Source organism: Stomoxys calcitrans, chromosome 5 (assembly GCF_963082655.1).
Source record: "Stomoxys calcitrans chromosome 5, idStoCalc2.1, whole genome shotgun sequence".
Taxonomy (NCBI): domain Eukaryota; kingdom Metazoa; phylum Arthropoda; class Insecta; order Diptera; family Muscidae; genus Stomoxys; species Stomoxys calcitrans.
The window spans coordinates 117,866,268-117,891,567 of record NC_081556.1 but is presented as its reverse complement, the minus strand read 5'-3'; the positions used below and the strand labels follow the sequence as shown (position 1 = coordinate 117,891,567).

Below are 25,300 nucleotides of genomic sequence, written 5' to 3'. Positions count from 1 at the left end.
AAATTCGTACTCTACTCTTAAATACCTTTCATTTGATACCCATATTGTCCCAATCGGTGCACATGTCTGTTCGGGTGGGTTTTGGGATGGGGCGTCCCCCAGGTTATTTGACCCCAACTTTTTTAACAATTTCGTGTTTTTGGGGTACCATAAGGTGACATACAAAATATCGCTTAAATCGTTACGTCTCCGAGATTTGGCGTTTTTGAAAATTGCGGTATGGGGAGCGTAAGCCCCCCTTCGAATATCAAAAAATGTAGTACCCTATTTTCACTGGGAGCCCAAACTCTAATCGGTTAAAGTGTCGTGGTGAGTGGTGGTTTTGAGGGTGGGGGGCCCCCCGAGGCTTAGGGTAACATTTTAATGCCAATTTCGTACTCTACTCTCAAATAGCCTTTATTTGATACCCATATTGCCCAAGGCGGTGAAAGAGTCCTCTTGGGGATTTTTTGGGGGTGGGGGACCCCCTAAACCTAAGAGTGAAATTTGTATAACAAATTCGTACTCTATTCTGAAATACCTTTCATTTGATATCCATATTGTCACAATCGGTAAACATGTCCGTTCGGGTGGGTTTTAGGATCGGGCGTCCCCCCCGGGTTATTTGACCCCATCTTTTTTACCAATTTCGTGTTTTTGAGGTACCATAAGGTGCACGCCTCTCCGAGATCTGGCGTTTTCGAAAATTGGGGTATGGGGGAGGGTCCGCCCCCCTTAGAATATCAAAAAAATTAGTACCTTATTTTCAACGGGGACCCAAACTGTAGCATCTGTTTCATGAAAATCGGTTCAGCCGTTTTTGAGTCTATACCGAACAGACAAACAAACAAACAAACAAAGCGTAACAATTTCATTTTATTTATATAATAGAAGATAATAGATGTGCAATTAATTCCCTTTTTGTTCAAAATTTACTTACCAGTATGTCATGAATGGCAGAACCATTGATCAAATTATACAAAACGATGGTCACCACAAAAATGAATCCCAAAAATAGTGCAATTGTGAAAGGATCATTAAATTTCATCGAGCTTGTGTCCAGTTCTCCAATCATCATGGCAGTGGTCTTGAGTACAACGTTCACAGTACTATTGAATCCATTCAAATTTTCCTTGGGTTCGCCATTTAGGCCAATCATAATGTAGAAACATAAACCGAAGGCCCCCACAAAAAGTGAGTAAAAGAGGAAATTCTTCATAAAACTCTTCATTACCATCCAAAACATATGTATGTGCAAAGCCCATGGTAATGTTGGCAAATAAGCGAACATTTGCAAAAGTTCAGTTAAAAGCAACAATATGGTGAGGGAGCATTTCCAATTCAGGTTATCCGAGTGCTTACTGAGTACGAGTACTATGAGCAAGATAATCATTATCCATGCCATATAATTCCGTAGATCACGCAGATATTGCTTATAGTCAATTCCTAAGTGCAAGCACTCACGAACTATCAAATAGATCATTCCAAAGACGGTTAGAGCACAGAAAAATCCTGTCCAAATTTCATATTCATGCAGCTTGCACAGAATATATGATACACAGGAACAGACAAAGAAGATGTACAGGCAGAAGTTCAAATAGAAAAGGCGACTTAGCTCTCTCCATTTCAAATCCAAAAATAATTGTATGATTGGATGTGCCAGTAATTGTTGGTGCGTCTCTCGGCTGGCGATGGCTTCGATGATTTCCATTTGTGTGGCAATCGTTATCCCGTCTTTGACGGCTTTTTTTTTGTCAAACGTCGAATAGTCTATGCTCATAAACCGATTTTCGTTCATATCTATGAGACTATCAAATAATTCACTTAGCACTGTTGGTCTGACTTTTGTTACAACGAACTCGGGCGATTTAATTGGCAAAAATAATCCTTTTTTCAACAACTCCAGCAAAAATTTCTCAGGCACGAATTCTATGGCTTTCACAAAAGCCGTAACGTCTTCTTCGGAAATTTTCTGCAAATTTGCCAGCACTTGTATACAATCAGCAGTTTTTGAATATTTATCGTTTATGTTGAATAGAGCATCACATAATTTGATATGAGTTTCTTGAAAGAGGCCTGTTGCCAAAAGCTTTTGAAGCGCATAAACATTACTACAATAAAGAGCAAATCTTGGTGCAGAGTAGTTCTCATTTAAAACAGGTTGCGTGACAATTTGTATGTCTACATGGTTGAAAAGCCGATCAAAACACCTGTTATCGTGATTTTGAATTGCCAAGAAAAATTCCTTATTTCTCCAGCTCTCATCGGGATAGCAGCAATCATCAACCATTGTAATGTATTCGGGTAATTCTTCCAAGTCGCTGCTTTCCAAAGAAATCAGTAATCCGTTCTATAATGTGTGCTTTTCGTCTGACGTTTGTCGTATACTGCAAAGAGATAGTGAATTTAAAAAACTCCAAGTTTTGAAACAGAGAACTCTCCGACTAAGATTGATTTCTATAAATTTAACCTTAAAGGGGATTGCACCATTCTCGAAACAGCAAAAAAAGAAGTAGAACTAAGCTCACAACTTTTGATTTTTTGTAATGGAGGACATGCGCTTTTCGGTCGTTCGTTCCCACGCCTCTCTTCACGCCCCTCATGTGTGGAGGGCGCGTACACATCAAATTCCGGAATGTGGCGGGTTAGTTAGTTGTACTATAGAACTAATACCGGCTACAGATAGTACCTCAGCCAGCAATACATACCTACATAATAACAAATAACATAAAGGATGATTTTTAAGCTTTATCTTTTTGGCAACACTGGTTTAAACAGCTCACGCACGTTTAGTGTTTTGTTTCACTGTCATACATCTTCAGTTTGGTCTATAATTTAACCATGAATCGTCTAACAAAAGAAAAACGTTGGCAAATTATTGAATTTTATTATCAAAAATGCGTACGCAGTTGAGAAAGTTCATCGCTCGCTTCTTTCATTTAAGCGACGAAGCTCATGTTTGGCTAAGTGAGCAGAATTGTCGATTTTGTAGTGAAGATCAGCCAGAAGCATTGCAAGAGCTACCAATGCATCCGGAAAAAGTCACAGTTTGATGCGGTTCATGGGCTGGTGGCATCATTGGACCGTACTTCTTCAAAGATGATGAGAATCTGTGAAAGTAACTGTGAATGGTGAGCGCCACCTTGAGATGATTTCCAATATTTTTTGTTTTGCCTAAAATGCAAGAGCTTGACTTGCATGACATGTGGTTTCAACACGACGGTGCCACATGCCATACAGCACGCGTAACAATGGACTTATTGAGAGGCGAGTGTGGTGAACATTTTATTCCAGGTTGGGGACCGATCAATTGGCCGCCTAGATTGTGGAATTTAACGCCTTTAGACTAGTTTTTGTGGGGCTTTGTTAAAGTCGCGCATTGGAAAACAACATTGAAACAATTCGAATAGTTGAGATACCGGCCGACATGTTGGAAAGAGTATGGCAAAATTGGACTAAGCAAATGGACCGTTTGTGACTCAATAAAATATATGAACCGTACTTTCGATTCAAATAAAGATTTCATGAATTTTTCTAAATTTTATGTTTTTTTTGAAAAACTTTCATATAGCCCTTTGTTAATAGTGATATACAAAAATAACACAACAACACACAGTGTAAGCAAAACTACTTCACCCTCTTTCCTTTATTTGCTTCAACTCTCTGCCAACTATTTCATTCATTATGTGCATAGTGTGGTCGCACAATTGATTACTTTAACTCGTTCTAATGTTTACTTCAATGAAGTGCGTTGCCAAAGTTGAATTTAATTGTTGCCAAAATATTGAACAGCAAACGTCATTGTCCATAGCCTGCGGCTTAAGCTACCGACTGAACTTCATGCCAAAGAACCACAAGTAAGGCCACACGCATCACACCACCAGACACCCGCACCCAAATAGGGGTTTCTTATAGCATACCATTTCTCTCGTACACACCAGTCACCTCTCGCATTCTCACCACTAGACTCTGTATTCACACAAATGTAGGCGATTTTCATTAAAATTTCATCACGAATTAAAGCCCATTTCTCTCTACGATGCATAGTTTAAGAGATACAGCCATTTTAACTTTTCCAAGTTAAATTTCGATTTTTAATGGATTTTTGATGGAGTTGCGAATTAAGGCACATTTCCCTCTACGACGCATAGTTTGGGAGATACAGCCATTTTAAGTTTTCCAGGTGAAATTTCGATTTTTAATGGGATTTCGATGGAGTCACGAATTAAGGCCCATTTCCCTCTAGGATGCATAGTTTAGGAGATACAGCCATTTTAAGTTTTTCAAATGAAATTTGGATTTTTAATGGATTTTTGATGGAGTCACGAATAAAGTCCCATTTCCTTCTACGGAGTCACGAATAAAGTCCCATTTCCTTCTACGATGCATAGTTTAGGAGATACAGTCATTTTAAGTTTCGCATGTGAAATTTCGATTTTTAATGGATTTTCGATGGAGTCACGAATTAAGGCCCATTTCAGACTAGCACGCATATTTTAGGAGATACAGCCATTTTAAGTTTTCCAAGTGAAATTTCGATTGATGGAGTCACGAATTAAGGCCCATTTCCTTCTACGAAGCATAGTTTAGGAGATACTGTCATTTAAAGTTTTCCAAGTGAAATTTCAATAGAATGATTACTATGCATGTAACATTTTCAGGCAATATATCTGCTTTTTATGGGATAAAAACCCTAAATTTGAAGATCGGTCTATATGACAGCTATATCTATATAGTCTCATCTGACCCATATTTGGGGCGGATGTCGGGAGGCTAAAAACAACTCACTATATAAAATTCCAGCGAAATCGGGTAATAAATAAAGCTTTTATGGGCTTCAGACCCTTTATCGGGAGATCGGCAGCTATATCTAAATATAGTTCCATCTAAACTATATTTGGCTCAGTTGTCGGGAGGCCTAAAATTAATCACACGGTGGTACAGCAAACCGGGAAGACCAAAAGACCGCTGGAAAGATCATGTCGTGGGAGACGCCCCGAAACTTGATGTTAGAGATTATAGAATGAACGCAAAAGATCGAGGCGCTTGGAACGCTATTCTACGTTCGGCTAGTGGAATAATTGTTCTGTCATAGCGAATTAAAGTAAAGTAAGACTCGGCTATAAAAAGGAAGACCTTACCATTGAGCTTAAACTTGAATCGGACTGCACTCATTGACATGTGAGAAGTTTGCCCCGGTTGCTTAGTGGAATGTTCATGGGCAAAATTTGTATTTGTTAGAATTTTGCTATGATCTTCAACATTCAATTCAATTATTGTCCGAATAGGACTATAACTTGATATAGCAATTCTTTTCTTTTATCCTTTGTTTGCCTAAAAAGAGATACCGGGAAAAGAACTCGACAAATGGGATTCATGTGGAAGGTTTATAAGATTTGGTCCGGCCGAACTTAGCACGCTTTCACTTCTTTGCTCTAAACACAGAATGAAAGAAAATATCGCTAAAGGCAAAATTTCTGAGGAAAATATCAGCTGGGACGTGCTCTTCTTGACTCGTGCTCTCAGGTGAACTTTATAAGCGAACCTTTGTACAGATCGCTCAACCTGAAAAAATGTGCAAACTCTACTGATATCTCAGGGGTTGGTTCCTCCACATTAAAGGTCGCTTACAATACGCAAACCATAGTTAGTTCCCGTCGGAATAACTTTAACTTATCCCTGGAATTTCTTATTTCTCGCAACATTACTGGCTATCACGCCGATGAGAATATTTCAATAAAAGGCTTTAATCTGCCTCCTAACATAGATCTGGCAGATCCAGTTTTGCATCGCCGTCTGGGAATAGACTTGCTTCTTGCAGCAAAATCATTCTTTTCCCTCTCATCTGTTGGCCAAATACGTTTTGGAGAGAATTTGCGCACTCTACAAAAAACTCTGCTAGGATGGATTGTCTCAAGGAAATACATAAGTAACAACGTAAATCAACATACTCTGTTGTGGAGAATGTGTTCCCAGAGAACGATCAACAAGAATGTAGAAATCACTTTTTGAAAACTGTGTCAGTTCCAGCCAAATGGATTACTCAAAGGACATAGCTCTGCGTCGTTTTCTTACAATGGAACGAAAATTTGATCGATTTCTCAACGAATACGAATAATTGGGTCATGTGCCTCAACTGGATAATGCTGATAATATCTCTCCCAATTATTATATACTACATCACTGTGTTCTTCGCCCCAACAGTGTATCTAAAAGCTGCGTGTCGTTTGCTACGCATCTTGTCGTTCGTCTTCTTTGTTGGCTCTTAATGAGATCATGATGTTAGACCCAACAATTCAAAACAATTTGTTTATCACTTTGCTTCGTTTCAGATGTCATCGCTATGGGTTGATGGCTGCTGATATAGTTAAGATGTATCGGCAGGTGATAGTGCATCCAGAAGACAGACATCTTCAAAGGATCCTTTGGCGAAATGATTCCACACAACCAGTACGAACGTATGCCCTCTCAATACCGTTACATCCATATCTGGCAATAAGGAGTTTGCACTAGGCTGCAGAAAGCCGTTTTCCCAAGGCTTGCGAAGTCGGGAAAGCAGTAGTCACAAATGACTTTTATGTGGACGACATGGTGACAGGCGTAGATGACTTTGACTGTTTGGAACGCATCAAAAAAGAGGTAACAGAAATTTTATCTTACTCGAAGTTTTCACCCTCGAAATGCCATAGCGATTGGCTGCATGTGAAGATGGAATTAAAGAAATTAAACTTGATGATGACGTCACCAGCACCTTGGGGATGACATGGCACTCGAACGATGACACATTCCTCTTTGAGTCTAGGCCATCAAAACCGTATTTACATAATACACAAAAAGAAATATTCTGTCTCTTGCGTCAACACTTTTTGACCCAATGGCTTTACTCAGCCCTCTCTACATAAAATCGAAAATCTTGCTCCAACATCTCTGGATTCTCAAGTGTGATTGGGATGAATCCGTTCTTCAAGAAATTGACATCGCTTGGAACGCCATTGTGGCCGATTGTCATAATTTCGCACAGATGCATTCGTTTGCCAAGCACATGGGTTTGGATTTGTTTGTATTTTCGCTGCGAAGACTCATATGGAAACATAGCAGTTCATCTGGCAACATCAAAGCCAAAAGTTGCCACGTTAAGGACAAGAACTATGTGCTTCACATTTACTCGCGACATTCTGGAATCAACTGAAACCACACTTCACATTTCCCATGTCCCATGTGTATTTCTGTTCCGATTCACAAATAACTCTTGATTGGATAAATTCTAACTCTTCAACTTTATCAACTTTTGCTGGTAATCGGATGACAGAAATTCAAGAGGTTTCTGGTAACGTTTTAAGGCGGTCCGTGCCAACGAATCAAAATTCTGCAGATCTGGTATCTCGAGGTTGCACTGTCTTTGATCTTTTGAACTCATCTTGGCTTCAGGGTCATTCTTTCCTCACGAGTCCATATTGCGAGTGGCCAAATCATTCTGGTCAAAGCCTTAGCGATTCGGATTTCCATAATCCTTCCACCTAGAGTCAAATAAGGCAGCCATTGCAGAATTCGCATCACTAAAATGCATCGAATTTTCTTTCATTCCTCCCCGTGCACCTCACTTTGGCGGATTGTGGGAAGCAGCTGTGAAGTCAGCCAAAAGGGTTTTTGAAAATCTCGACTTAAATAAATCCCCGGGCCCGGATGGCATATCAACACAAGTGTTCTTCGACGTTCGCTCGTCGATTAGGCAACCTTTTCAACCTTGCGTACCGTGTGGGAGTCTTCCAGGCGCGTTGGAAGGTTGCGAATCTTCAGCCAATACCCAAGAAGGGTGAGGCAAACAACCCAGCGAATTATCGGCCAATTGTGGTATGCTTCGCTCTCTTCAAGGTCATGGAAAGCATTGTTAATCACCATCTTGTGAGGTATTTAGAGTCTAATGGCCTTCCTGGCGACCAACAGTATGGGTTCCGCAGAAATCGCTCTACGGGCGACCTCATGGCACTTTTGTCGAAACGTTGAAGTCGTTCAATCCACCAGTTTGGTGAGAGTAAGCTTGTGGCTCTGGATATCCCAATGGTATTTGATAGGGTCTGGCACGGTGCACTATTATCAAAGCTAGTCGCATTTGGTGTCAGTAATGGCTTCGTTCGATTTATTTCGAGCTTTCTCAGAGATCGCACTATTCGAGTCGTTATAGATGGGTTCTCATCCAATGAGCACACATTGACCGAAGGTGTACCCCAGGGCTCTGTTCTTTCTCCTTCTCTTTTTCTAATTTTCATCAACGATCTGTTGGGTCAGACATCGAATCCGATCTACTCATTTGCGGATGACATTAATCTCTGTCATTCGTACTCATTCGACCATAGGCCAAGTCTTAGAGAGATTGAGGACAAGAGGTGGGTTATGGACGATACACTCTGCCAGGATTTGCTGGCCATTTCTGAATGGGGTCGAATGAATCGAGTAGATTTTAATGCACGGAAGACTCAGTGTTGCTTTTGTTATCACACAACCGATTCGTTATCACACATTATGATCATCTTTGTCTATCAACGGTGTAGACGTTGAGCAATCAGAAGCTCTTGATGTGAGTTGTTTGGCGCTGTTCTATCGGTACTTTCATGGTGTGTGTTCGTGTGATATTCGTCTTCTTATTCCTGATGTAAGGATGTATGTCAGGGATACTAGACATTCCAGGAACTCACACCCGTTTCTTATTGATTGGCCAGCGGACCGCACAATGCATTATAGAGAGAATTCTAGTTTCGTCCGAACCGTTCGTATGTGGAATTGACTTCCGACTAGTGTTTTTCCCACCCACTTTGACATCCAAAGATTTAAGACAAATGTCAATAAGCACTACATCCTTTCCTCCCCCCCTCCAATTCCTAATTTCCTATCGCCTACGCAATAAACTGCATTCATAGGGGACATCCCCTGCGTGTTAGCTGACAGAAAAAAAGGACATTTGTTTCGGACTCTTCCGAACGCTCGTCTCACGAACAATTGTGTACGGCCTTGATGGAAATTTTAGAATTAGAAGCCCTTACTCCGGGACATTTACTAATTGTTTGCCCCTTGCAGACGATTCCAGAAAGGCTGAATTATGATGGTGAAATATCCCATCTTCAATACTGGCAGAGAATATCAGCTATAAAAGCTAATTTTTGGCGCAGGTGGCATATCAAATATTTGGCTCAACTTCAAAATCGTTATCGCTGTCAAAAGCCGCAACAAAATCTCCAAATCAACGATTCGATTGTAATACACGAAGACAACCTGCCTCCAATGAAATGGGTTATTGGTCGCCTCACTAAGATTGTCCTAGGTGCAGAGGGTTATGACCGAGTAGCTGAAGTGAAAATACCGAGTTCCATTTTGCGTCGCTCAGTGGCAAAGTTAGCAGTTCTTCCACAAGATTAGAAATTGATTGAAACCAGGGGTTTCATTGGGGCTCGCCATGTTAAGTCACTTTACATTTTTTTTTTTTTGTAAATTAACTTTTAATATTTAAATTCAAGCTATTTGAGTTAATACTTTTGTCATTTTATAACAATTGAATTGAGAGCCACTATTCTTATTCTTTTTCCCCTTTGTTCTTCTAATTCGTTTGTTTTGAATTCGCCCCAAAAGAGTATCATAACATTGTGTTTTGTCAAGTTTATCAGCAGTTGAACGATCATAGCAGAACACACGTATGTACATACATACATACTTATTCGTTTAATCGTTTTTTGGCACATAAGTACGCACATAACAACGCATATTTTTCTATGTCCATCGTTCTGCTTCTGTTTGTCGCTCCTCTGCAGTGAATGCAAGAAATGAAAAACCGCTAGCCCTTTGGTGGTTTACTTGAAGTTTATCATAATGGCGCATTACTATTGAAACATTCAAAGAAAAGACAAGTGTTTGATTTGGTAACAGGCCGGGAGGCAAATATACATACAGCGGTCAAAAAAAGTATTCATCATTCAATGTTTTTTTTTTAATAAGTCTACAAAAGACAATTGGAATAAAAACATATTAAACTAATGATGCAGTAGTGCTTGTGTGATATATATGTACACAATTTCATTGTTTTTAAAGAAAAAAATAGTATTTATTGGAACAAAAAGGGCCATTTTACAGCTGAACACAAAAAATTTAACAAAAAAAGTATTCATCATTGCAAAAAAACAAAAAAATAAATAACATAATTTAAAAAAATTAATACTTTGTTATTCGACCACCGCGTCTTATAACTTCTTTTAAACGGTTTGACATCGATTGGACTAATTTAGCGGTTATATTTTGGTCTATATTAGTCCATTCCTCCATTATCACCTGTTGCATTTGACTCTTGCTCGAAAAATTGCGCGTTCTCAATTTGCGTTCGAGATGTTCCCAAAGATGTTCAATTAGGTTCAAGTCGGGACTTTGAGGAGGAGTTTTAATGACTTTGGGGCAGTTATACAGCATCCACATCTTGGTATTTAAAGCAGAATGTTTGGGGTCATTATCTTGATAATATTGAAAGTTATTACCAAGCCCAAGTTTTACAGCACTATCTTTTAAATTCCTCTTTAAAATGTCAATGTAATACTTATGATCCATTACTCCATTAATAATTTCAAGATTTCCCGCTCCTGAAGCCGCCATACACCCCCAAACCATTAAACCACCTCCACCATGTTTTACAGTAGCAACTGTGTTTCGTTCTTCAAGCTCTGTATTTGGTTTTCTGTACACTATGACCTTTCCATCGCACCCAAAAAGATTAAACTTGCTCTCGTCTGCAAAAATGACTGTTTTCCAAAATGATTCGGGCTGTTTTACATACATTTTTGCGAAGTTTAGCCTTTTCACTCGGTTTATTTTATTTATAAAGGGCTTCTTACGTGCAGTTCTTCCTCTGTAACTATGCCTTTTGAGTGTATTTCGAATTGTTTGTGTAGTAACTTCCTTCCCTAAATATTCCATAGTGTTTTTACGAAGAATGGTCGCATTTGTCTTCGGAGTTTTCTGAACTTGCCGCACTAGCCAACGCACATCTCCAACTGAAAGTGCTTTTGGTCGACCAGATCTTGGTTTATTGTCAACAGTTTTCGTTTCTGTCCACTTTCTGATGATGGATTGTATAGTAGATCGTGGTCTATTTAATATTTCACTGATAGTTTTTTGAGTTAAACCATTCCTGTGGTGTTTTATTATCAAAACTTTTACCTCATCAGAAACCTCGTTTTGCTTACGACCCATTTTGACAAAAACTATATTTTCAATGAAATTAAATATTTGCTGTCAAGGGCAAAGCCTCCTTTACTAAATAAAACAGAAAAGGGGGATTCCCAAATAATATTTGAATTTGACTTTGATGATAGCACATCAATGATGAATACTTTTTTTGTTCTGTTTTTGGTGTTATTATATAAAATTGCATTTTTTGCGCTAATTAAATTTATTTTTTGAATTTATTTTAAAACATATTACGAAAAATAAACTATTGCATAAAACTGCATTATTTGTTTACTTTAAATTTTCTTCAATTGCCCAAAATAAATGAATTTATTATCAATTTTGCTAATGATGAATACTTTTTTTGACCGCTGTATTGAAGAACCAAAATTAAATTACCCAACAAAGTTGTTGGTGCAATTGTAGAGTAAAGAAATAACATTTTGTGAGACAAATAAAAGGCGCAAGTCAATATAAACCGTCAATACTATTGGACCCAAATTAATCAATCGCAATATCGCTGCCATAAAGAGCCAACAGTGCAGACCAGCGTTAAGAGACAAACACTAGAAGAGGTCTCGTACACAATTCTGGTTCACGAAGTAAATACATTAACATACTGAAGTCGAACCTTTGAGTTAGGAATTTGTCTAGTAGCATACTGGACAAATTTCGGGGTTGTCAAAACAGGGAATTGTCAAACATCTGTCATTCGGTATGGAATTTGAAGGCTATCGAAGCCACAATTTTGGTCCTATCTGTACAAAATTTTGCACGATGTGTTTTATTTGACTTTCCATTATGTGTGAAAATTTCGTAAACATCGGTTCATATCATTTAGATATAACTCCCATATATATCTTCCATCCGAAATGGACTTTTAAGGCTAAAGGAGTCACAATTTTGGTTCGATCTTTACAAAGTGTTGCAAAATATAGGGTTGCCCAAAAAGTAATTGCGGATTTTTTAAAAGAAAGTAAATGCATTTTTAATAAAACTTAGAATGAACTTTAATCAAATATACTTTTTTTACACTTTTTTCTAAAGCAAGCTAAAAGTAACAGCTGATAACTGACAGAAGAAAGAATGCAATTACAGAGTCACAAGCTGTGAAAAAATTTTTCAACGCCGACTATATGAAAAATCCGCAATTACTTTTTGGGCAACCCAATACATAATGGTCAAGCGGATCACGAAGGTCCTGAAAGACTCGCTCGCATGACTCGCAGCATGTTCTAGTGCCAAGCCAAGAGGCAAACAGCGACCGCCATAGTGGACCCCAGAGATGCCTGATCTAAGGAATGACTGCAGAAAACTCTTCAACAGAGCGAAAGCCACAAGAGCACCATACCATTGGGACATCTATAGGGCTAAGCAAAGAAAATGTAAGGGCGAGCTGAGAAAGGCTCAGAACAAATACTGTTTAGAATTCTGCAGCTCCGTGGAGGATACATCTGAGGCCTCTAGGCTAAGGAAAATTCTGTCCTTGAGACTTATTACGGTGGGGTATATTCGGACTAGAACTACTCGTTGACACAAATTTCCTGGGAAATTCTCCAACGGACAACGTGGCGCTAGAAGAGGTTGTTACTGGTACGCTCTCGTCGAAAGCCATTAGGGATATTGTGTCTGAGCCAAAAATCCTTTGGGCCATAAGAAGTTTCGACTCCTTTAAGTTGCCAGGCCCTGATGATGTTTAACCGGTTGAATTGCAATACAAGATGTGTCTGTTAGACTGGTTCCTTGGCTTAGTGAGAAATACTCTGCTTGTATCAGCATATCAAATATAACAGTGGGATGGAGGGACACAAGAGACATTTTTATTCCGAAAGCAGGAAAATTTTACCACACGAAGGCGAAAAATGTTCGTCCTATTAGTCTGTCATCCTTTATGGAGGTGTACTGTCTCCTCTACTTTGGAATATAGACATTAACAATATATTATTGTCTCTGGAAGAAAAAGGTGTAAAAGTGATCACGTATGCTGATGACGTGGCAATTGCGGTTAGGGGAAAGTTTCCCTGCACTCTAAGAGATATACTTCAGAAAGCTCAACGTGCAACAGCGAAGTGGGCTACCGAAAGTGGTCTAGGTGGAAATCCAAGCAAAACAGAAGTAGTTCTTTTCAGCAGGTGATACAAGTTGTCTACAGTGGCACCTGTATCCTTGGGAGGAGAGAATGTTTCATTTACAGGGCCTGGGTGTTTTGCTGGACAGGAAGTTGAACTTCAAATCAAACATTTTGGAGAAGGCAAGACAGGCAACTCTTGCCCAATACACCTGCAAGAGAGCCATTGGCAAAAGTTGGAGGTAAAGACTGCGCGAAATGCATTGCGTATATACTGCAGTTGTCAGACCTTAAATGCTGTATGGTATTGTGGTCAGGTGGACGGCGCTTCAAAAGTGCACCTACTGCTCAATATTTAGCCGGATCCAAAGGATGATGGATGTAGGATAAAGGATGTTTTTTTTTATGTCTCAATACGTGTGCAGAATTTCGTAAAAATCAATTCAGATAGATATATAGATGACATCCAGCGAACTGCTCAAATACAAACAGCATGCCTATGTCAAGGCAAGGTCGATGGAGACTGTCCTGCTCGAGGTTGTGCATAAGATTGAAGAATCCTTCAATGCCAAAACGTACACACTGGCTGTATACATTTACATCGAGCGGGCTTTTAACAATGTGCGGAGCGACACACTGATCCAATCCTTAGACCAGTAGCGGGTGGACCCGATACTTATAGACTGGATAAACCATATGCTAAGGAACAGGTGGAAAAATTGTATATCCCATGGCATGGTTAGCATGTCCGCCTATGACGCTGAACGCCTGGGTTTGAACCCTGGCGAGACCATCAGAAAAAATTTTCAGCGGTGGTTTTCCCCTTCTAATGCTGGCAACATTTGTGAGGTACTATGCCATGTAAAACTTCTCTCCAAAGCGGTCTCGCACTGCGGCACGCCGTTCGGACTCGGCTATAAAAAGGAGGCCCCTAATCATTGAGCTTAAACTTTAATCGGACAGCACTCATCAATATGTGAGATGTTTGCCCCTGTTCCTTAGTGGAATGTTCATGGGCAAAATTTGCATTTGCATGGCATAAAGATAAGGGAGAAAGTGGCACAGTGCACGCCACAGGGGGGCATTTTATCGCCACTCCTATGGGTGACCACCATAAATGACCTGTTACGGATGCTGACTGAGGAGGGATTTGCACCCGTCTGCTACGCAGCCGATGTTATAATACTTCTAAGGGGTAAGGATCCGAACGAGCTATGCAGAAGGGCCGAAAGGGTCTTGCATATGACATATGACTGGGCTAGACCCAGAGGTCTCAATGTTAACCCAGAGAAGACTGAAATATGCCTGTTCACGAGGAAGACGAAAGTAGGCCAGTTTAACGCACAACGTTTCCTCAATAAGACGATCTGACAAAGTCAAATACTTAGGTGTGATCTTGGACAGGAAACTGAATTGGAAGTATAACATTTAGCAGCGTACTGACAAGGCTCACAGATGTTGGGCACTATGTAGACGGGCCGTAGGCTTGAAATGGGGCCTGAATCCGAGGATAGTCCACTGGCTCTACAGGAAACATGATTAGACACAATACTTACTTATGCCTCAGTAGTTTGGGGGACTGCTATGGAGAAAAAGTGCAACGTAAGGACAAGTTGTCTTGGCATAGGCGGAACGATGACGACCACGCCCACTAAGGCACTGGAGACTATTCTAGATATCCGTAGCAGTATAGCTATTGGTATCATAACGGGACACATAGGACTACGAGCTCACTTATGTAAAATCGATGCGGCAAGTGATAGCATGTGTAGGGCATGCGGGGAAGATGATAAGACTTTGGAGCATTTCCTTTGTCGTTGCCCGGCTTTCTCGTCCAACAGATAACGGTACTTAGGTGGAGACACAATATCAGACATGAACCAACTTAGGGGAGTGGTATTGAAAACAATTAAGGATTTTGTAAGTAGCACGGAATTTCTAACTTAAAATTTTCTTTTTGGAGGTTAGGTTTTTATAGCGCACAAGAAGCCGATTACTGGCTTAGGTGTATGCCCATAGTGGCATGGGGCGGATTAATATATGCACCCTCTTTTCAACCTAACCTATAGATAAGTTCCCATATAAAGGGTGATTTTTTTGAGGTTAGGATTTTCATGCATTAGTATTTGACAGATCACGTGGGATTTCAGACATGGTGTCAAAGAGAAAGATGCTCAGTATGCTTTGACATTTCATCATGAATAGACTTACTAACGAGCAACGCTTGCAAATCATTGAATTTTATTACCAAAATCAGTGTTCGGTTCGAAATGTGTTCAAATTTTGACAAATTTTGTTCAGCGATGAGGCTCATTTCTGGTTGAATGGCTACGTAAATAAGCAAAATTGCCGCATTTGGAGTGAAGAGCAACCAGAAGCCGTTCAAGAACTGCCCATGCATCCCGAAAAATGCACTGTTTGGTGTGGTTTGTACGCTGGTGGAATCATTGGACCGTATTTTTTCAAAGATGCTGTTGGACGCAACGTTACGGTGAATGAACACATTTCGAACCGAACACTGATTTTGGTAATAAAATTCAATGATTTGCAAGCGTTGCTCGTTAGTAAGTCTATTCATGATGAAATGTCAAAGCATACTGAGCATCTTTCTCTTTGACACCATGTCTGAAATCCCACGTGATCTGTCAAATACTAATGCATGAAAATCCTAACATCAAAAAAATCACCCTTTATATCTGTCATCCGATATGGAAAAAATTTTAGTCCGATCGTTACAAAATTTTGAATTAGATGTTTTATATGGCATTCCGATATGTGGTTATAATTTCATAAAAATCAGTTCAGATTTAGATATAGTTCCCATATATATCATACATCCGATCCTTACAAAATTTTGCACGAGCTCTGTTGTATGTATATGACGATCGAGAATATATATATACCTTATGGAGGTGTTACAAACAGAATGACAAAATTAGTGTACCATTTTTATATTAAGCAACTATAAATGTTACATATTTCAAACAAATAAATGTTGACCGTCTTCGTTCTGCTTAATTGATGTCTCGTTCTGCTTAATTCTCCTCCGAACTTTAATAAAATCGATTGAAAATTCGTTTTTGATGGAAAAGATGTCCGGTAAAAATTGCATCCAACTGTTGCCATATATGACAATAATTTGCATCGTTGGTTTATAAGTCCTAAAGTTTTCCTAACTTATTGGAGATAAAATAAGAAAAGGAGGTAGAACTAGAAATCTACAATACAAAAAGATTCCCATGTTATTGCACTTCTAAACATTTTTCTTTGGTCCTCTAATTTTTACTCGGTAGATAAAATAAATAAATAATTTATGTCAAATGACCTAGCGACAAACGTAAGTGTAATATAAACCTTGCTCTCATAGATAAAAGTCTGCCTACTAATATTTCCTTACTTAAGGACTGTATCCAACTCTACGGTCACAGCATATTGATCTAATCAAATTTCTACTGCAATCAATGCAATGCATGCTTGTTGCGTGATGCACTAATTATGCACTCTGCCCACTAACTACGCATATGATTACAAGACGTCATCTCATTTTTGGCAATCTGGTAACGACTACCTGAGCATCTGTCATTGGCATCTTTGCAGATGAATCTAAATGTGAATGATCGTCAACCATTGCTAGTAGCAAGTAAGATGACACCGTCAACAGTTAAATCTAACTGTTCACGGTGTCATCTTACATTTTTGTTTGGCTGGGGCTTAGTCGGGCGAACTTCTCATAATTTGTTTGGCAATATTAAAAAAAAAAAAAACTTTCTACTAGCAATGGTTGACGTGAATTAAATATATATGAATTTTATATAAAATCTCTTTTCGATCACTTAAAATAAGTGTTTTCCTATGCTGGGCGCTACATCTCGCAATATACTAAAATATTTGAGTTTCAATATCACTGTCTGAGTGTCTGGGCAGTGTGTGCCAATCGGACTTATCAAGGAAAATCAAGAGGAGCCACAGCCAATTGGTTTGTCAAGTCCGCCGGTGCCAAATACCGACAACATAGCAGCCGCTAACTGTCCATCTGATGTCTTTTTCCCCCCTCAACGTTGACCATCGGTACTGCTTCAAGTGACACTGTACCAGCTTCCAACGACGCCTCATCTGCCTACAGCACAATTGCATTCGACGACACTACACCCACCGGAGGTGCTGTTCCTAATCTTGTGTACATCAATAAACCTTTTGGGCAGTCAACAATTCCAGTGTCAGGGGTAAATTAAGAATTGCCTCCATATATACCGCAACCAAGTTAGTCGCATGTTTCGTATACATATATGTAAATAATTTCCAGGGTCTGCCAATTTCCACGTCCATCAATAAAATGCAAAGTACAAGTAATTCCACAATGTACGGGTTGTTAGAACATAATTTTTTAAGTTCAACCCATATAAATAACGATAAGAGTTATCAGTCTTCTCCCTCCATTAATTGTATACAAGAATCAGTTCCAATAGTTGAATGTAATATCAACAATAACATAGTTTGTCATAAAGCAAGCAGCGTCGCGAGAAACCCATCTGCAAAAATTCTGCAACCAAGTCTCTTTTTGTCTGATGCTCTGCTGCAACCGCCAATGCATCAAGGGCATTTGTCAGTTCAAATAGTGCTACTAACTTCTTGTCGAACCCCAACATGTTTGATACGACCCCTTATATTTCATCAGCTCATTCTGTCTACAGCATATGCACATTCAAACACTTTTCTAAACAACAACCCTAACATTGTACCGATGAATGTTTCAATGACGTCATCGCAGATCGCTGCTCGTCACGTTATGTCAAAAGATTTGCCGATATTCTCTGGTCGGCCAGAAGAATGGTCTGTTTTTATAACAAATTATTGACAGTCAACAGAACGATGTGAGTTTACCAATCAGGTAAATTTAACTAGGGTTCAAAAGTGCTTAATAGGTCCAGCTCTAGAAGTAGTTAGGGGCAAATTAATGAAGCCATCCACTGTTGGTCTGGCGCTAAGTACATTGCAAATGTTATTTGGCCGACCTGACGTCATACACCAAACTCTTCAAAGAAAATTGCGAGAAGCACCAAAGGTTCGTTTGGACAATTTAAACACCTTAATTTCATTAGCTCTTGCAGTTCAAAATTATTGCTCTACAATTCACGCAATTGGACTCAACGATTACCGGGTAGACCCGATGTTGCTAAATGATTTGCTTTCCAAATTGCCATCTAGTATGAAACTCGAATGGGGTCGTCATAGTTTGTCTTGTGGTCGGGTGAATCTTCTCTCGTTTGATCATTTGGTTGTTTAATGTAGCCACTTGTGCCAGCCAGGTGACAACGTTTGGGTTCAAGTATGATGACATGGGAGAAAACAAGACGAATCGCAAGCAGGGGAAGGGACGTGTAATGTTTCACGGTGTTCAAACCCAAAATAATAATACATCGCATTCTGAAGAGGGGAGTGAGACAACCGAAAATGCGCTGTGCCATTAATGCAGCGATGAACATAAACTTGCGAATTGCCCACAATTTAGCTCCCTTAAAATTGGAGAAAGATGGGAATTTGTTAGGAGAAACAAATTGTGTTTTAGCTGCCAAATGATACTGCTTTAAAAAGGCCTGTGGTTCGACGCTTCGACGATGCTACTTTAAAAAGGCCTGTGGTGTTGATGACTCCAAATTGCCCCATAATATTCTTCTCCATGAAAATAGTTCGAGTTAAAAACCAAAATTGGATGCATCTAAAAGCACAGAAACAGCTGTCCTATTCCATAACAGGCAACAAAAGGTGACAGTTTTTCGATATGTTCCCATAACTTTGTACGGCAAGCAAAAGAGCATTAATAGCTGGGCTCTCATCGATGAAGGTGCAGCGTGCACGCTGATGGAAAGTGAAACTGCTGCGGAGCTCGAGTTATGTCTTCGATGGACGGGAGACATCAGCAAATGCTATCCACACTCAAAAACTCTTACGCTAAGGGTTTCCTCGCAAGACCCTGGATACCAAAAATATGTTTTAAAAGAATGTTTGAACTATTGAAGGGTTAAATCTTCCAGAACAGTCGCTTGAGCCAAACATTATATAATCTTGTAAATATCTGCATAACTTGCCACTAAAGCCGTAGTCTCAAGTAGGGCCGAGAATTATTATAGGTCTTGTCAATGCAAAACTTGAGGCTCCTTTAGAAACTTGCGAAAGCGAGAACGGTGAGCTAAAGCCTGCGTTTTCTAGGCTGGAATGAGCAGTGTATGGACGAAAGAATGTCAAAGGTGGTTTTGTAGGCAATAATATATTTCACAATTGCGATTGTCTAAACTCTAGCCAAGAGGCAGAAAAAATGGATGAGCTAATGAGACATTTCTTCTTTTTAGATGCGGTCGGCGTTACCCCTTTGAAGAAAGCTTTACTCTCGCGAGACGAGAGCGAGCGTGCTCTACAAATCATGGAGACAACTACAACATATTGCTATGAAGAGAAAAGATGGCAAACAGGTCTCTTGTGGAGGCATAATGAATTTAATCTTAAACGTTTGGAAGGCAAAATGTTGAAAGAGCCAAACTTAAAAAACTTTGCAGTCGACAAAATAAGAGAGTACGAAGCGACAATAGGAGGCAAATCGTGGTATATACCGATCCTCACCGTAACAAACAGGAATAAAAATAAGAAGAGATTAGTTTGGGATGCCGCCGCCAAAGTTGACGATATCTCTTTAAATACATGTCTTCTTAAAGGCCCCGATTTACTAAAGTCTCTGATTGGAATACTGTTGAGACCTATCTCTATTCTTAGAATGGAACTAATGCCATAAATAGTCTTCGAATGTCAGACTATATAATCAAAGAGCAATCAATTAGAATTAACAAGCGACAGTTTTGGTCCGATTCGAAAGATTTATTATATTGGATTCGTTCGGATGCACGAAAATTTAAGCAAATTCGTTGCACTTCGTATTGGCGAGATATTGGAAAATTCGACTGTTAAAGAATGGAGATGGGTCCCAACCGCAGAGAATGTGGCAGACAAAGGCACAAAGTGGTCCAAGCTTCTAGAGTTTGACAGCACGGGCAGATGGTTCATCGGCCCATCATTTTTACGGTCACAAAGAATTTGAGATTTTGTATCACGTGGAGGAGAGACACGCTCCAAATTTAACGTTATTTGCCATATGTGCTGATCCAATGAGATTCAGCAAACGGGAAAAGCTGCGACGTACTCAGTCGTAAGTCTTGAAAATTTTGAAATCAATTGTTAAACATGACAAGAAATCCGCAATTATGGAAATGCGATTAGACATAACCGACAAACATAGAGTTGAATTACTGATATTCCCAAACTGTGAAGAAGAGGCCTTTAGCGAAGAAATAAGTTGCTTAAAACTAAAAACCAAACAAATCTCCCGAAAAAGTTTACTCTTTAAATGTTCACCATATCTTGACGAAATGGGAGTACTGCAAATGAAAGGGCGAATTGAGGCGGCAGAAAGTGTAGCCATGGAAACAAAGCGACCTGTGATTCTCCCTCGGGAATACACATTGTTGCAAAACTTCGACGTTACCATCATCACCACAATGAAATCGTGGTTAATGAAGTTCGGCAGAAGTATTGGATACCGGGACTGCGAGCACTACTGCGCTCTGTTGCGCACAGATTGTCAGGCCTGCAAAAACAAACTTGTGATGCCTTGTTCTCCAGAGATGGGCGACCTACCTTCAGAAAGAGTAGCCGCATTTACTGGTCCATTTGCGTACACTGGCGTTGACCATTTTCTGGACCATTCGATGTGACAGTTGGGCGTCGACGAGACGGGGGCGTGGGGCGTACTCTTCACCTGCTGAACAGTTAGAGCCATTCACTTGGAGATTGCACCATCTCTCTCTACGACCGTGTTTATGCTGGTTTTTAAGCAGTTTGTCAGCCGACGTGGCACTCCTAAACGAATACTATCAGACAATGGGACAAATTTTCGAGGGCAAGTCCTTTGGTGTCAAAAGAAATAGAAAATATCTCTGCAAACGAATTGGAACAAAGTTATCCATAGATAGAATGGCGTTTTATACCGACGGCCTCTCCGCATATGGGTGGCGCATGGGAGAGGATGGTTCGGTCAGTGAAGTCTGTCTTAATGGAAATATTGCCTCATACAAGTTTGAGAGAAGAGACTCTGAGAGCAGCGACGGCAGATGTTGAGAACATAATAAACTCAAGACCGTTCACTTACGTTCCACTCAAAACTGAAGAGGCCGAAGCATTGACTCCGAACCACTTTTTACTCGGCTCTTCAAGTGGCATACGCGAAAGGGGGAGTGCAAAAGATGGTGGAAGTAATTTGGTTTAAACATTTTAAAATTGCTGGTCAATTGGCAGACCAATTTTGGAAGCGATGGGTGAGAGGAGGAGGCCACCGTAGCCCAGAGGTTAGCTATGACGCTGAACGCCTGGGTTCGAATCCTGGCGAGACCATCAGAAAAATTTTTCAGCGGTGGTTTTCCCCTCCTAATGCTGGCATCATTTGTGAGGCACTTTGCCATGTAAAACTTCTTTCCAAAGAGGTGTCGCACTGCGGCACGCCGTTCGGACTCGGCTATAGAAAGGAGGCCCTTAATCATTGAGTTTAAACTTGAATCGGACTGCACTCATTGGCATGTGAGAAGTTTGCCCCTGTTCCTTAGTGGAATGTTCATGGGCAAAATTTGCATTTTTGGGTGAGAGAGTACTTGCCAAATCTAACTAGGCGCTCCAAATGGTTCACGAAAATTCCCGAGCCTATTATCATTGGAGATGTTGTAATTGTAGTCGACGATAACAGCAAGAGAGGATTGTGGCCCAAGGGTGTGGTAATAGACGTACACAAAGGTAAAGATAAACAAGTGCGCAGTGCGGTTATTAAGACGATGAGAGGCCTCGTTACTCGGCCGATAGTAAAATTGGCAAAACTGGATGTCATGAAGTAAACCTCATGCTCGGGGCTGAGGCCCCTCTGGATATCGAATTCGTGCCATTATAGCCTATGACGCTGAACGTGTTCGAATCCTGGCGAGAACATCGAAAAAAAAAAACGGTGTTTATCCCTTCTTAATGTTGGCGACATTTGCGAGTCATTTAAAAAATTTTCCCCCTTTCGCAGGTCCTCCTCCGGCCATCCCAATCTGAGTGTAAAAATGATCGGCCATCATATATTATTTTATACATTATTCTTAATTTCTTTGCTTTGGGTAGGATAGGGGGAGGGCGATTGCCCTTTGACACGTCCCTTTATTTGAGTACATTATATACTCGGTCTTCCTACATGACAGCTACATCCCAAGCTAAGAACCAAACGACAATTTATTTGGGTCTTTTATTGTCACGATCTACTGTCCTGCGGAATCATAGGACGTGACCCAAATACATGAATCCTTATACCAACATTGGATTCGATATATTCTGTCATCGAACTTTTTTTTTTTTAATTGACATATTATCCCGATCGAACTACACATCCTATTGTAGGGTATTGAGTGGGTGGGCAGGGTCCCAGACTCTGTCCTAATTGTACATACCAGATTCGTAGTCAAGTCCCAAAGACCTTTCGTTCGATACCCATTTTGTGACGTTGGACATTTATCCCGTTTTGGGGATTTTTTGGATTGGGCGGCAGGCCCCCTAGACACCTTGGACCAAATTCTTACAACAGATGTGTACTCTGCTTCCAAATATCTTTCGTTTGATACTCATACTGTTCCAATCGGTAAACATATCCTATTGAGGAGTTTTGGGGGATGGGGAGGCGCCTCAGACACCAAGGAATACATTTTTATATCAGCATTGGACTCTACCTTTAAAAAGCTTTCATTTGATATCCATATTTTCCCAATCGGTAAATTTTACTGCAGAGGGGTTTAGGATGGTGGGGAGGGCCCTCAGTTACCAAAAAATAATTTTTTGTCTCAGATTTGTAACTTTTATTTGATACCCATATTACTCATAGCGGTAAGAGTGTCCTGTTGGATGGTGTTTTTGGGGGGTGGGGGCCCCCGACCCTTAGGGTAACATTTTAATGATAAGTTCGTACTCTACTCTTAAATACCTTTCAATTGATACCCATATTGCCCAAAGCGGTGAAAAAGCCCTCTTTGAGCTTTTTTGGGGGTGGGGGACTCCCCCGAAACTTAAGCGTGCAATGTGTATGCCAAATTCGTAATCTACTCTTAAATACCTTTTATTTGATACCCATATTGTTTTAATCAGTGCACATGTCCGTTCGGGTGGGTTTGGGATGGGGCGTCCCCCCTATTATTTGACACCCAATTTTTTTGCCAATTTCGTGTGTTTGGGGTGTCATACGGTGTAGGTGTAAATTTCATTTAAATCGGTGCACGCATCTCCGAGATCTGGCGTTTTTGAAAGGGGGAGGGCCCGCCCCTCCCTTTCGGATATCAAAAAATGTAGTACCCTATTTTCACCGGGGCCTAATCTCTACCATCTGTGAACATTTCATGAAAATCGTTTCGGCCGTTATAGAGACAAATAAACAAACTAACAAAGCGCAACAATTTCTTTTTTTTATAATAGATGGCCCTTAAGGCTCTAGCAGCCACAATTTAGGTCCTATCATAAGAAAAACTTACAAGGTTCTTTTCAATATATCAATAGGCATGCCAAATTAAAATCTGACTATATTTCAATATAGGTTCCATACATTCAAAGTAGTGCGCAGATTCGGTGGTGTAGGGTTTTATATAGTCGGCTCCGCCCGACTTTTGCCTTTTCTTACTGGATTTATTTATTTTGAACATATTTGTGTTGGTGCATACCCAAATTTCAGCCTGGGAAAATTTAATGCCTTTTTATTCGTTAGTGGGCGCCCCGGCAGCCAAGTTGGAAGGGTGCTTGGATAACCATTGCAGGGGTCGTGGGTTCGATTTCCGCCAGAAGCCTTGGTCTGTCGCTGCTGTGGTATCACAATGGAGTTAAAATTGTCCAAGAGAGTCTGTAGAGGACTGTCACTCTTACCATACCTTACTTGTTAGTTAATAACTGTCACCTGATTTTGTAATGAATTTTTATCAATTACCACCAAAGTTGAAATAATTTTAAAATTTTCCTTGACTTCAATATAAACCGAAATGTCGATTTCGTTGCTGAAACACTGAACACTCTCTTTTCCGATTCTTGATCAATCAATTTCGCGAAAATATAGCCTATCAGATTGGACACTAGAAATTTCACACTAATTTATTGGTTAAAAAAAAATCTTGTTTTTCACCATTTAAAAGATTTCAATGTTGCTTATTTCATTTTTATAAACAAATCCCTCACCTGTTGTTATATTTTTTTATTTGGAAATTTTTGGTTTGTTTTTTGTTTTTAAGAGCGTATATGGAAATCCGTGTGCCTTAGCTGAAGTGTGAACCGTATACTGAGAACAAATTACTCGATGCAACAGCCTTTTGTTGGCGGTTTGAATATCTAGTCATTCACGCATACATAGATCAGCAACACAAAAACATACCCAGCAAAACTTTTACTCTCAGTGCTACCTTCAAAGTCATGATTTGAACATAGGGCAGTCGCAGGAAAGATGCAACTTTGCAAAGTTAGAATAAGGAAGTTTAAAAAAGTAATAAAAAGAAGTTGGCTCATGTGGAATGGAAAAAAAGAACAAGGCCCAACCAGTCCCATCGATGGCATCTTCATCTATAGACGTTCCGCCGTGTGATACGGAAGTATTCCTCGGTGACTACATTTCTTGGCCCAGTTTCAGGGACATATTCACGGCAATACAAAACTTAGCCGCGTTGAAAAACTTTATCACCTCTTCCAGAAGACTAGTGGGGGAGGCTAGGGATATTAATAGCAATATTCCCCTTACATCCGAAGGCTTTTCTTCGATAGCATGGGAAAATCTCAAAAATCAGTATGGGTATGAGAGAATTCTTATTAATTCCCAGTTAAGAAATTTGTTAAATTTGACTCCTTGCGCGCAAGAAACTGCTAGTGATTTGAAAAAAGTTGCAACGCGATATCACCAATTGTATGTCGGTGCTTCAATTGTACAAAATAGATATTGATTTCTGGAATCCAATCTTTGTTTAC

General features: G+C 40.0%; 1 protein-coding gene across 1 annotated transcript; it reads right to left on the bottom strand.

Annotated features, from left to right (window-relative positions):
- Window positions 1–904: 904 nt before the first annotated feature.
- Window positions 905–24,611, bottom strand: LOC106082779 (transient receptor potential cation channel protein painless). The gene is made up of 2 exons (XM_059369919.1): window positions 24,524–24,611; window positions 905–2,366 (listed from the first exon to the last, which is right to left on the bottom strand). Exon 2 carries the CDS (start codon window positions 2,267–2,269, stop codon window positions 905–907), a length of 1,365 nt encoding a protein of 454 aa, XP_059225902.1. The 5' UTR covers window positions 2,270–2,366; window positions 24,524–24,611.
- Between the last annotated feature and the right edge of the window lie 689 nt (window positions 24,612–25,300).

What these genes read in the sequence shown, in the direction of transcription:
- LOC106082779 (XM_059369919.1), bottom strand. Translation starts at nt 2,269, where the DNA reads ATGGTTGATGATTGCTGCTATCCCGATGAGAGCTGGAGAAATAAGGAA.